Genomic DNA, 12,128 nt, shown 5'->3' with positions numbered 1-12,128 from the left:
GGGACCCATTGGCTACCCTGGTTTAGCTAGTCTGTTGAAGCTATTCCCAGGGTGTGGCTGCTGTCACATGCTGACAGCTTCTGGGAGCTTCAGGGGAGAGCAGAGTGCAGGGTGGGGACCATAGGTGGACAAGCTACCCCAGAAGAAGCACAACATGTCCCCCACTAGAGGTATTACTCCTCGCCTAACACCCCACAGTTCCAACTCAGTATTATCTACTTCACTGGAATTGTTTATCCAGGATCTCTTTCGCCACCTGCTTTTCCGTCCTTCTTTCTACCTGGAGATACCAGAGATTGAACTTAGGATCTTCTGTACACAAAAGATATAATTTGTCATTTACCTACAGTCTCCCATCTGACCTTTAATCTTCTTATTATCAAACCTGAAATCTAATAACAAATCTCAAGCACAAACCCAAAATCTAATAACAAATCTGAATGAACTTCCCACATCTCATTAATTTCAAGCTCACACTAATATTTTCCTTCATAAACAAAAGAGATAAGGAGGACCCATTATAAAACATTCTATCACTGAAAAAAGGATTTGCTTCATCCCACAAGCCCAGCAAAGTGAAACCTTCCTCATTTTAGCTACCATAAAGTCATCAGGATGCTATAAAACACAAAAATACAGAGGACATCAATGAACTCTTTCATTCTCAAGTGGGTCACACTGAACTTGATTTAAGATTCAAAATCTAGAGTTTGCATTCAGGACAGACAGCACATTCAGACACCATTCAGGTTACAGTACACCTTGCATCCTTTATCAGAAGGAAAAATTCCTCCCGTCCTGTCCAAGATACATGGAAGCACTAAGTAGAAAGGACTATGGCAATTTATCCATCATGACTAAACGACTAAACAACAACAAAAGTGCGGTCCATTGCTGTAGAAACTGACCCAGCCTGTACTCAGAAAGTTTAAAATGCATAGAATAGAGGAGCACAATGCAACTTTTAAGTTTTGCTCAACTCACCAGCACAACAAATTTTAAAAGCACTTGCCCAATCCCCAGTCTCACTCTTCTAATTTTATGGAATGGGGGTGAGGAAAGGACTAAAAGAAGGGTTGTATCCAATAATGCATGAACAGAGTTCCATTTGTGCAACAGAACTTCCCCTTCCTCTCATCTCACGTGCCCCCAAAATCTGCCTCAGAATCTCCCCAAACCCCCTGGAGCAGATTTTGGGCGTGCACAGAAGGCAGCAGAGTAGGGGAAACCCCACTGTACAAGTGGAAATCTGCTGTATGAGTGCAAAAGCAGCATTGGATACAACCCAATGGCTGTTACACGGAATATAATGAAACAATACAAATAAAAAATAAAAACAGATATTCAGCAGGACTTTTCTTATTGTGTAAATCCATAGCATTCTAGCCATTTCAGTTTTCGTCAAATTTTTAAGAAGACCAAATATCAACTAGCACAGCAAGTTGGGGTCTTTAGTGGGGCAATATTCTAGGTTTCTTATCCCACCCAAATTCACAGCCCATCCAAGACTACTCAGTTCTAATGAGGATCACTCAAAAGACTCATGTTTAGACAGTTGAAGTCTCTTACCACTAACTATAACAATTCATCGGATTTCCATAGTCTAGAGTAGCATAGAGTTTCTATATATAAATCAAGTGAGCAATACACCAAAACTATTTATAGTAATCTTATGATGCATACCTTAAGATACCCTCTACTTTGGAAAGAACTAGCCATTTGAAACATTCAGCAGAAAACATAAAATGTAATTCAATCCAGCTATAAACAAAATTCTGCATCTCCAATATCACAAAAAGATATTTCACCTCTATTGTGCAATTGTCAGGTCAGTATGAATTAACAAGCGAATTATACACAATCCCCTGGCTTTGTGTGTGTTTTTATTAGCAGAATAGATATCATTGCATTTGAACAGAGAGTATCAAGTTACACAGACACACATCACATTATTATATACACTAAAGAGGAGTTCCTACCTGTAAGTCTGTCTTCAGCCATTTGGAATCAAACCGGGTCTGAGCAGCCAAACAAAATGATTCAGAAGACATCTTCCCTTTTCAAATCAGTCTTTTCAACTGGCTGGATAACCTGTCACAAAATGTTTGTGTGTGTGTGTTACTAAAAGCAATGAAAGTACAGTATCTACATATAACTGTATCTGCACACACACAACCATATGGTTTCCATCTTCCTTTAACAACCATTATTCACAGAAAGAGAAGACTCACTACAAAAGGCTGGAGCTATCAAATACAAAGCATTTATAGGCAGGGAATCAAGAGCATTAGTACTCTGTTTACAGGAGTGCTGTTTACACCATACAAGCCTCCTCCCAGACCAGAAGTCGAAAACATCCTCCGCTATTGCACCATGCTACACTATGAGAGACCGGTGCTGCTGCTATCTTTCAGACTTGTGACTGGTGCATGAAATAAATAATTGATCTACGATTATACAAGCCAACCAACCCAAACCATTCATCCCTCCACACCCTGAAAAAAAAAGCACGTTGAAGGAGTAGTAAAGGGAGATAGCCAGTTTAACACGGCAAGACGAAGGAAAAAACCTCTCCATGTCTCCCCCCCCCCCATTATTTCCACAACTACACCAACCAACTTCCATGACAAGCAGAACCTACTGTCATCATAAACACACGTTTTGCTGTCTGTCTCCAGTTGCCTCTCTGCTAGCCAGAAACTAACCAAAAATGTGTGGTTTCGAGGGTGGGGATATGGGGGGGATGATCTAAAACCTGGACATCAACCAGCAAGGCTACAATTTAACAGTTTTCTGCTTGCCTGCTCTGATGCCATCTCTGAAAACAAAAGAATAAAACCGGGCCAGAGGAGGAGGGGGCGGTTTGTGGATCAATATGCCCCAAAGCCCCTCTCTCTTCTCTAATAGGAAGCCAAGAACATATATGTCTGTGCGTGTGTGTATATATAAAGATATATACAACATATACAAGTATATATACAACATACAAACGGATGTGTGTGAGTGTATGCGTATGGGGAAATATATCTGTTTGCACCCTTAAACCTTCTCCCCTTTCAAAAGCAGGCGCAAAATCCCTCCTTGCATCCATTCCCCGCAAGCCCACCCACCTTAAAAAGGAGCCCACCATGCGACCCTGCCCAAGCTCCCTTCGAAATGGGGAGCCACCATGTTCAAGCGTCCGTCGTGTCCCGTCCCCCCCACCACGCGTTGCTTATGTCAGATATTTCATGTTGCGCGTGTCAGGAGAGACACAAGGGGTGCGTGGAGGAACGGGGATCTCTGCTTGCTTGCATGCATGCGCAGGTTATCTCTAAATACACCGAAGCCACACGAGCACGTACCTAAATCATGCACAGACCCCGCCGCCTCCTCCATCCCAAGGACGCCCCCCGCCTCCGAACAGGGAGGTGAACTGGCCAAGCTCTATCGATGCACACAGAGGCCCAGCTCGCCCCTCCCTCTCTTGCTGCTACTGCTTTTCGGGCTCCAGGGAGACGGCGGGGGGATGTCTACGGGGGCCTCCGGGCGGCGCCCCTGGGACCCGCAGCCCCCACACTCACCTGCCCAGCAGCCTCGCCTGCTCCGCGCGGGAGTTGGCGGCGGCAGCGTCGGCTCCAGCTGTCCTGTCAGGCCCCCGCGCAGCTCCAACTAATCCCCCCTCCCCTCTCCCTCCTCCTTGTCCGCTCTCCCCCTCCCCACATCCCTGGCCAAACCGGATGGAGGCTAGGGGGCGGGCTTAAAAGGGAAACACCGCTTAGTCCCCCTTCCGCCCAATCAGGTCGCAGCTGCCGGGCAAGCTCCAGCCAATCCGCTCCCAGGGATACCTCGCCTTTCCTCTCGGGAGCAGAGCGGGTGGGGGGGGAGCCATAGAGAGGAAATGGCGAGAAGGGCTCCGGTTACCATAGAAGTTGCTTGCTTTTGCGGCGGCGGCGGCAGCAGGGGGCGAAGGCGGGTAGTAGGGGAGCGCCCGTTCGGTGCTGGTTTTCCGATGGCGGGTCTTTCTTTTCAGGTGTATTGCGGTGGCTTTCTCTAGTGCTGCCTCCAGTTCTGCGGGTTTTACGTTGGAATAGTGCTGTCGTGTTTATATATTATATATATCGGGCTTGCCTTTCCCATAGGACGGATTGTGGGACAATGGAGGCGCATATTTCAGCCCAAGAAAATGGGGAGGAAAAATCCCCATTGCATGTATAACTCTGAAGAGGCAAAGAGAAAAGAACGCTCCACAATTATTATATAGAACAGTTAGTCTTGATGGTAGCAGTGATCCTCCCAGATGCAAGTTGTTTCATCACCGAAGTCCTCTTAATTTCTCCCATTTTTTGTGGCTAACGTTTAGTATGCCAGTTACAGATAGGTAGCCGTGTTGGTCTGCCATGGTCAAAACAAAATAAAAAAAATTCCTTCCAGTAGCACCTTAAAGACCAACTGAGTTAGTTCTAGGTATGAGCTTTCGTGTGCATGCACACGAAAGCTCATACCTAGAACTAACTCAGTTGGTCTTTAAGGTGCTACTGGAAGGAATTTTTTTTATTTTGTTTAGTATGCCATTTAACATAAATTGCAAGAGCAAAACGGCGTAAGGCTACATTTAGGGGTTATTTTTCACACTCAACAAATATATGTACCATCATCACCAGCCCGCCAAAATAAAAAAAAGGTGTTCTATCCACCTTCAGTACCATGATGCCAACTCTTGATCTACCACAACTGCCTCTCACTTGCCCCCATCAGGATAAATAAGAGAGAGGTGCATCTCCCATAAAATCTTTGAAGCAAGAAGATAAACTGAAAATGGACTTAACTTGTGTAGAGGTGGGAGAATTGGATCAGGCCAATGGCCCATCTAGTTCAGCATCCTGTTCTCAAAAAGTGGCCAGTCGGATGCCTATGGGAAGCCTGCAAACAGGACATGAACACAACAGCACTCTTCCCTCCTATGGATCCCAACAACTGGTATTCAGACAGAAGCATTACTGCCTCCAACAAATTTTGACAGGTAGGTGGAGCTGGGTTGAAAGGAAAGCTTCAGAACTAAAGCAGACACGATAACACAACTGTACATGGTATGTGTTTGCTATCACATCAGATCAGTGAGGTGCTAAAGGACCACACAAATAGCTTTTTGATTTACCAGTGGAATTAAAATGTTGCCTTACAACGTTTAATTGAAATATCAATAAATTACAAAATATCAGAGTCAAATCTAGATCACTATGCAGGGCTAGCGATTAGGGCAGCTTGTTGCCTAAGAGCAATACTGTACTGGTTTTGTAAGCTAACCCAGGATACTACATTGGTGTAGGAGCATGGTTCCACCTGCTGCAGTAAGAACAGCCATGTTTGTTGCGTGCACTACACAGCTCATTTAGAAAGCAAAATGGGAGAGGATGATGTGTGAGACAGAACTGGAGACAACAACTCATATGTACCTGTGTGTGCTTGCACAGCTAGCTATATCATTGTAGCCCTACACATAGAAATATAGAATCATCTGACCCTATTGCAGAAAGCCATTATGTAGAATAGAATTGGAGAACTGACAGTATACATGTTTGGACTCACCCATTGGCCTCATTAATAATAATAATAATAATAATAATAATAATAATAATAATAATAATAATATTGTTTATACCCCGCCCACGTGGCTGAGTTTTCCCAGCCACTCTGGGCGGCTCCCAACAAAATATTAAAAATACAATAAAGCATCAAACATTAAAAACTTCCCTAAACAGGGCTGCTTTCAGATGTCTTCTAAAAGTCAGATAGTTGTTTATTTCCTTGACATATGATGGAAGGGCATTCCACAGGGCGGGCGCCACTACCGAGAAGGCTCTCTGCCATATGATGATGCTGTAGTTATGTTTCCTTAAGCCTCTTTCTGTTCTATTACAACTATATGTGGCTGTATTCATATTTACTCAGAAGAAGGTCCCACTCCCAAGCAGGTATACATATGGTGGAACTATAAAAAAAAGTTTTGCTGAGGCTGCAGTTGGTGGGTGGGGCCACTTGCAGAAGAGAATTGTTAAAGAGGATTGCTTCAACCCTTTTCTTCTCTTGCTAATTTGTACTGTAGATAGCTCCTCCAAATGATATTTAGTTGATATTTCCCCTCCCTTAAACCCTGAAACTTATTTAATTATGGCCAGGGGCTGAGGGAAATAATTTAGGGGGCATTTACAGGAAATAATCAGTGGACATGTGAGGAGTTAAATGGGTTAAATGCTCCACTCTCACACACACTGGTCCTTGCCCTGAAAGTATTCCCCTTGGTCTTACATACAAATTACAGTATATCTGCATGTCTGTTTCAGCCCTATATGGGACTTACTTCTGAGTAAGCACGGATAGAATAGCTTGTTGCCGTTTGCTTTCACCTGAAATAAAGGATATTAATTTTTAACTTACCTTAAATCACATGAGTGTCACCAGTGTTTGTAATGGAAGCTAAGGTTCCAAGAATAATTTTTATAGATTAACAAGCTATTTTTATTGACAGTGGAATGGTGCTTAGAGGCCACACTGATGGATGTACCAGAAACAAGCACTGAAATTATGAAATAGGACCAAAGTGTAGATAATTTCTTTTGCTTTAGCAGAGGGTACTGATAATTATATGGTGCATGAAGGCAAAACAAAGCAACTTCTGTAACAGCAAGGCAGAACTATTCATTCCAGAACAAGGCAGTCATTGTTCTCTTGTTTAGGACCATTTTGCCATTTTAAACTCTAAAGTCTAGAGCATTTGAAAGAAAATGGCATTTGACTTGGAACATTAGAAATCAGCCTTGGTGATAATTAAAATCTGGTGCAATCTTCCATGGCATTTACCTGATGTCAGTTCTGCAGTTTTTAGTTCATGCTGATCCTTATGAATCAAAATAATATTTGCTTCCCCAGCTTTCTCTCTCTCTCTCTCTCTTTGTCTCTCAACAGATGGAACCTACCAGTAAGTCTCTCCAGGCTCTCTGCCCACTATTGTGTTAAATTCTGTGACTCTACAATTTGCTCTCAGATAAAACACAAAATTTTACTGGAACTGATAGCATCAGGAACAAAACAGTCTGGGATCCACATACCTTAACAAACACCTTCTCCTGTTAAAGCATGCGGAAATATGTTAATTTATTAACGCCCTGAGAGCTACCAAACAACACTGCAAACAAATAGGGTTTGGACCCTAGGAGGATACTGACAAAGTATCAAAGTATCAAAGTAATAAAATATGAAACTAACTGAAGGAGCAAACAGAGATAGATTTAGCATTGTTTAGTTAAACATTTATTGGACAGCTTCAAATAAAAATTCTGCATTAAAGTTCAATCCAAAGCCATAAAAATACAAAACCAGTATCAAAATAAATTAGATAACAGAGTATATCAATAAATGAACAAATAGATCTTTAAAACTTTAGAATTACAAAACCCTACAAAACCCTTGAAATCTTCAAGAATGTAAGAGTATTACTATTACTACTACTGGGTTATTTGTGGGGCATAGGAATTGGTTCATTTATTTATTTTTCAAAATATAGTCTGAGGGACGGTAGACTGGCCCACAGCTGAAGAAGGTTGCTGTCCCCTGGGTAAGACCATCTTCAAGTTCCATATATGCATGAAGATACAGAGCTGGGAATGTTGAGCAGTGTAAAATAATTTTGAGCAGTGCAGTATCTGCAAGGAAGTTTTCCAGAGTATATACTTTCTACTCAGGAAGCATGTGAAAACTGAACAGTTTAGGACAGTGTTCACTTTTAATTCATGACATATGATTTAAAGGCTTGACAGTAGCTACCAGGGAGTAAATGAAGATGTATTGTTTGGTTGGGATAATTTTTGTGTTGTATATATTTCTGAAGTTGCAATAAACTTTGAACTTCCTTTTAAGGATGGAAAATCAGACTATGGCACAGTAAATGAAATAAGAGTAAGCCCATGAGCATTTCTAAGACAAATGTGAAAAACTCAAGAGAATATTTTTTCAGTATGCTGTTCTTGTCCTGTTTGAAAAAGAGCTGGTTTTTTGCATTGCATTATTTATTTTGATTCACATTAAGGATGTTTTCAAGATGACTGGAGTTTCTGTGTCAGGGACAAAACTTCTGCAAATTATGATACTGTACTTTCGTAGCTTGGTAAAATAGTGAAGGACACACAAATTGCACATACTGCATAACCATCTGGGTGACTTTCAAAAAATACCATGACAAACAACAGGAAGAAATTTCCTGAGTCATGAAAACGAGCTGACTAAATCTTAAAACACATTTCTGGAGTGAAAAATTACTCAATTTGTGTATTGGATTGTTTACTGATGATGATAAAAGTCTGAGGGATCAATCCACCAAGCTGTCTGCTGTGCAATTTCCATTCATTTTAATAGGCTTCCCAGTCTGAGATGCACTGAGAACTTTTTGATGATACAGCCACTCTTCAACTGTTGAAGAATTATGGTTCCTGGTTTGTTAGTTATAAAGATGTTTCTGCATCTTTCAAGAATTACTTTTTAAACTCAGATTGGGTTTTTCTACAGTGTTGCTTTTCCTTTTATTTCTAGGATCACATTCTACTTATGAAACCTCAGTGCAGTGTTGGAAGATTCAGGACAAACGGAAATGCTACTTCATGTTAGAATTCCTGCTCCATGATTGCAGTCATGGGATTTTTGTCTATCACATGACGGTATATGTTTTGACTCCACAGAGTGGGAAGTGATGGAGAGAGGATGTTTGTGTTACTGTGTTCCGTGAAGTGGAACTATTGTCCTTTGTTCTTTTTCTCTTTGCTGTCTGATGCTAGAGAGAGAAGGAGCCATGTTATAGTGCTCTGTGTGTGTTTATATGTAAATAAAGTAGATTAGCCAAAATGCTGAGTTGCTGAGGTCTGTTACGCAAACTGCACAAACTCTGCAGATCCCTAAGTGTGCCAGTGTTGGTTGGCATCGGTCACTGTGACGTTCAGGCTGAAGAAAGCTTTTGAAGCTCCCGAACTAACAACCAGGAGGGAGAGAACACACCAGTCAGGCATGTGTCTCTGCCAGGGTCCTACTCGAGTGTAGGCTGAGCTCCTAACACTTCATACATTGAAGCATTGTTAAGTGATGGAATTTGAAATCACAAGATGTAATAATGGCCTCCAAATACCAGTTGTTTTGATGTGAGTTCCATCATGTTCATGTCCTGGACATCCCATAGGCATCTAATTTGCCATTGTGAGGACGCAGTGAAGATAGCTCAGTTTGATCCCTGCGTGAGGCAAAAGATTCCTACATTGCAGGGGGTTGGACCAGATGACCCTTGTGGTCCCTTTCAACTCTGCAATTCTATTATTCTTTGACTATATCAGCCCTTGGTTCAGCACAGTTCTTCTTGCATTCTTATCTTAGAGTACTGTTATGAGTTGGGTGCCAGAGTTTGTTGGTGCAAGGCACCTATAATTCCTGAATTTAGTAAGTGTTAGAATTTAATCAATGCTTGAAGAGTTAAACTAGAAGTCAGACTCGTAATAGCTGGAGATTGCCTGAGAGGTGAACCATAAGCAGAGAATAATAAACACAGGGAGAATGGCCATCAGCACAACAGAGACTCTCTGCCAGCCAGCAGATGGATGAAGCCCCACCCAGAGCTCTGATATAGTAAGAAATGCCAGAATTTTTGTTAGGGGGAAGTTTCAGGTAGCTGTGGCACGATCTAGTGAAAAAGGTGTCAGTCTGTTAAATGCAGCAATTGCAGGGGGTGGACCACAATGTGGGTTGCCTGTTCGAATCAGAGACTGCAGCAGTGGGAGAAACGGGACTCTCTTGGGAGTGTAAGATTTTAAACCCTCCACTGTAAGCTCGTATATATGTGAAAATAAACCATGTATCACAAAGACACCACAGTCTTTCCAAAGGAAACACAAACTCTGACTAAGTGCTTGGGCCCATAGATTCTCACATCACTCAGGGGTTGGGGTGGCGTGTAACAGTACTATCATTATTGGCCTTGAGAATAAATCCACTGCTCAAAGTGGAGTAGGATTGTGTGAACTGTCATCCCACTTCAGAGGATATGACTGAGTCTGGCACAATTTGGAATGAAACCATCCTACTTCTACTCCCCTCCCAATGTAAGCACTGGATGAGTCCCCAGGGAAAGAAGCAATTGGAGATGGAGAGGAATAGGAGATGACTGCATAGCTTCTCCAGCCAGTGCCAAGGACAAATGTTTTGTTCGTCCAACAGGCTGGCACTGTTGACACAGTGCTTAATGTAACATATTTCAGAATCCACTTCAGACTGAAAGCAGCAATACAAATGCATCTTCTAGGTAGATATCTGGCCAACATTTTAATTAACTTCCCCTTCCAGGCAGGCGATATTAGCTCTATCTTCTAGAATGAGCAGTTAAGTAAATAAAATACTTTGTTTTTCCAGCCTCCAAAGTAGCACCTGGATGGATTGTCAAAGACTTAGCTCTTCTTGCCATAATTGCACAAGCGAAGCACATAGGGTACAATGCAGAGAAAATAATACACGCCTTATTCCTGTTAATACTGATTGATTTAGCTTAACTATGTTCTAAAGTCCTATTGATTTCAACTAGTCCTGCAATTTTAGACACACTTACTTGGAATTAATGTATTTTAAATTGGTGAAGTCCGTATTGTTAAAGCTATGGTTTTCCCAGTAGTGATGTATGGAAGTGAGAGCTGGACCATAAAGAAAGCTGACTGCCAAAGAATTGATGCTTTTGAATTATGGTGCTGGAGAAGACTCTTGAGAGTCCCATGGACTGCTAGAAGATCAAACCTATCCATTCTAAAGGAAATCAGCCCTGAGTGCTCACTAGAAGGACAGATCCTGAAGCTGAGACTCCAATACTTTGGCCACCTCATGAGAAGAGAAGACTCCCTGGAAAAGACCCTGATGTTGGAAAAGATGGAGGGCACAAGGAGAAGGGGACGACAGAGGACGAGATGGTTGGATAGTGTTCTCGAAGCTACCAGCATGAGTTTGACCAAACTGCGGGAGGCAGTGGAAGACAGGAGTGCCTGGCGTGCTGTGGTCCACGGGGTCACGAAGAGTCGGACATGACTAAATGGCTAAACAACAACAACAAATTAGTGAGACTTCTAAGTACAGTAATCCTGTGTAAGATTGGGCTCCAAATATCACTTCTCATAATATGGTCACTGTATGGTGACTTTTTAAATTTCTTAATTCAGCAGCTATTCACAGCAACCTTTTTATGTATCCTGGACCCTTCTCTATGATGTGATTCATTTCTATGCCACTGACACCACCAAACATTGTTAGCAACGCCTAATGGAGGCTAACTTTGTGGTGAAAGCTGATCTGTGCATGCTGGTAGAACCGAAGGGGCTACTGTGGGAAACAGCCACCAAGTAGAAACACTTCCACCTGCAATATTGTGGGAACCTGCTTTGCTCTGGTTTGCACTAAGGATCTAACTTTTACATACTTTTCAAAATGGTTGTGTTTAAGTGGCTAGAACTGATGGAAATCAGCCAAATGTTCTGGACTGGTGCATGCATTACCGTTGCCAAATGTTGGGATCAGTGCTCTGACCTCTAATTTATTTTAGGCAAATTAATTTGCTTGATGGAAGAAAACGTCACTGCAATCATTTCTTTTTGGCAGCAACGGCATCATACAACTATACTTTGTAGGGAACAAATGCATATTTGGTGGGATTGCTAAGTTGTCTGAAACGCTTGCCCATGTGCATTTGCCCTTGCTGTTGTGATGCTAGATTCGAATAATGACAGCAGGCTGACATACGTCAGTCTGGAGAACCTGGTGCCCTTCAAATCGCATCATTCTTGACCATTGGCCATGTGGGCTGAGGCTGGTGGGAGTTGGATTCAGACAACATCAGGAAACCAACAACGTTCCCATTCCTGTTAAACATGGTTCTCTTTCCCTTCCCTATTTCATCATCACAGCAGCTATGTGAGGCAGGTAAGGCTGAGAGACAGTGACTGGCCCAAAGGCACACAGTTAACTTGACAGCTAAGTGGGAATTTTAACTCGGGTCTCCTCAGTTCTAGTCTGAAACTAACCACTACTGGTATATCATTGTATTCATTTTGTGAGCACCATTAATTCAAGAAGGATGT

The 12,128-nt window shown here is 42.2% G+C and overlaps 1 protein-coding gene across 6 annotated transcripts in view; it reads right to left on the bottom strand.

Annotated features, from left to right (window-relative positions):
* HERC2 (HECT and RLD domain containing E3 ubiquitin protein ligase 2) overlaps window positions 1–3,686 on the bottom strand; it is a 95,955-nt gene extending 92,269 nt beyond the window's left edge. For 4 of the 6 annotated variants that reach the window (XM_081858951.1, XM_081858953.1, XM_081858955.1 and 1 more), the window contains exons 1-2: window positions 3,564–3,686; window positions 1,980–2,091 (exon numbers count right to left, since the gene is read on the bottom strand). In XM_081858951.1, the coding sequence (XP_081715077.1) occupies window positions 1,980–2,051 (72 nt within the window). In that variant the 5' untranslated portion in view covers window positions 2,052–2,091; window positions 3,564–3,686. Of the gene's footprint in view, window positions 1–1,979; window positions 2,092–3,344; window positions 3,364–3,563 lie in introns of those variants that run through there. The other 2 variants (XM_081858952.1, XM_081858956.1) reach the window with 2 other exon arrangements.
* Between the last annotated feature and the right edge of the window lie 8,442 nt (window positions 3,687–12,128).

This window comes from Podarcis erhardii (assembly GCF_964252035.2).
Source record: "Podarcis erhardii genome assembly, chromosome: 4".
NCBI lineage: Eukaryota > Metazoa > Chordata > Lepidosauria > Squamata > Lacertidae > Podarcis > Podarcis erhardii.
The sequence above is the reverse complement of the archived record's forward strand: the minus strand, read 5'-3'. Positions and strand labels throughout refer to the sequence as shown.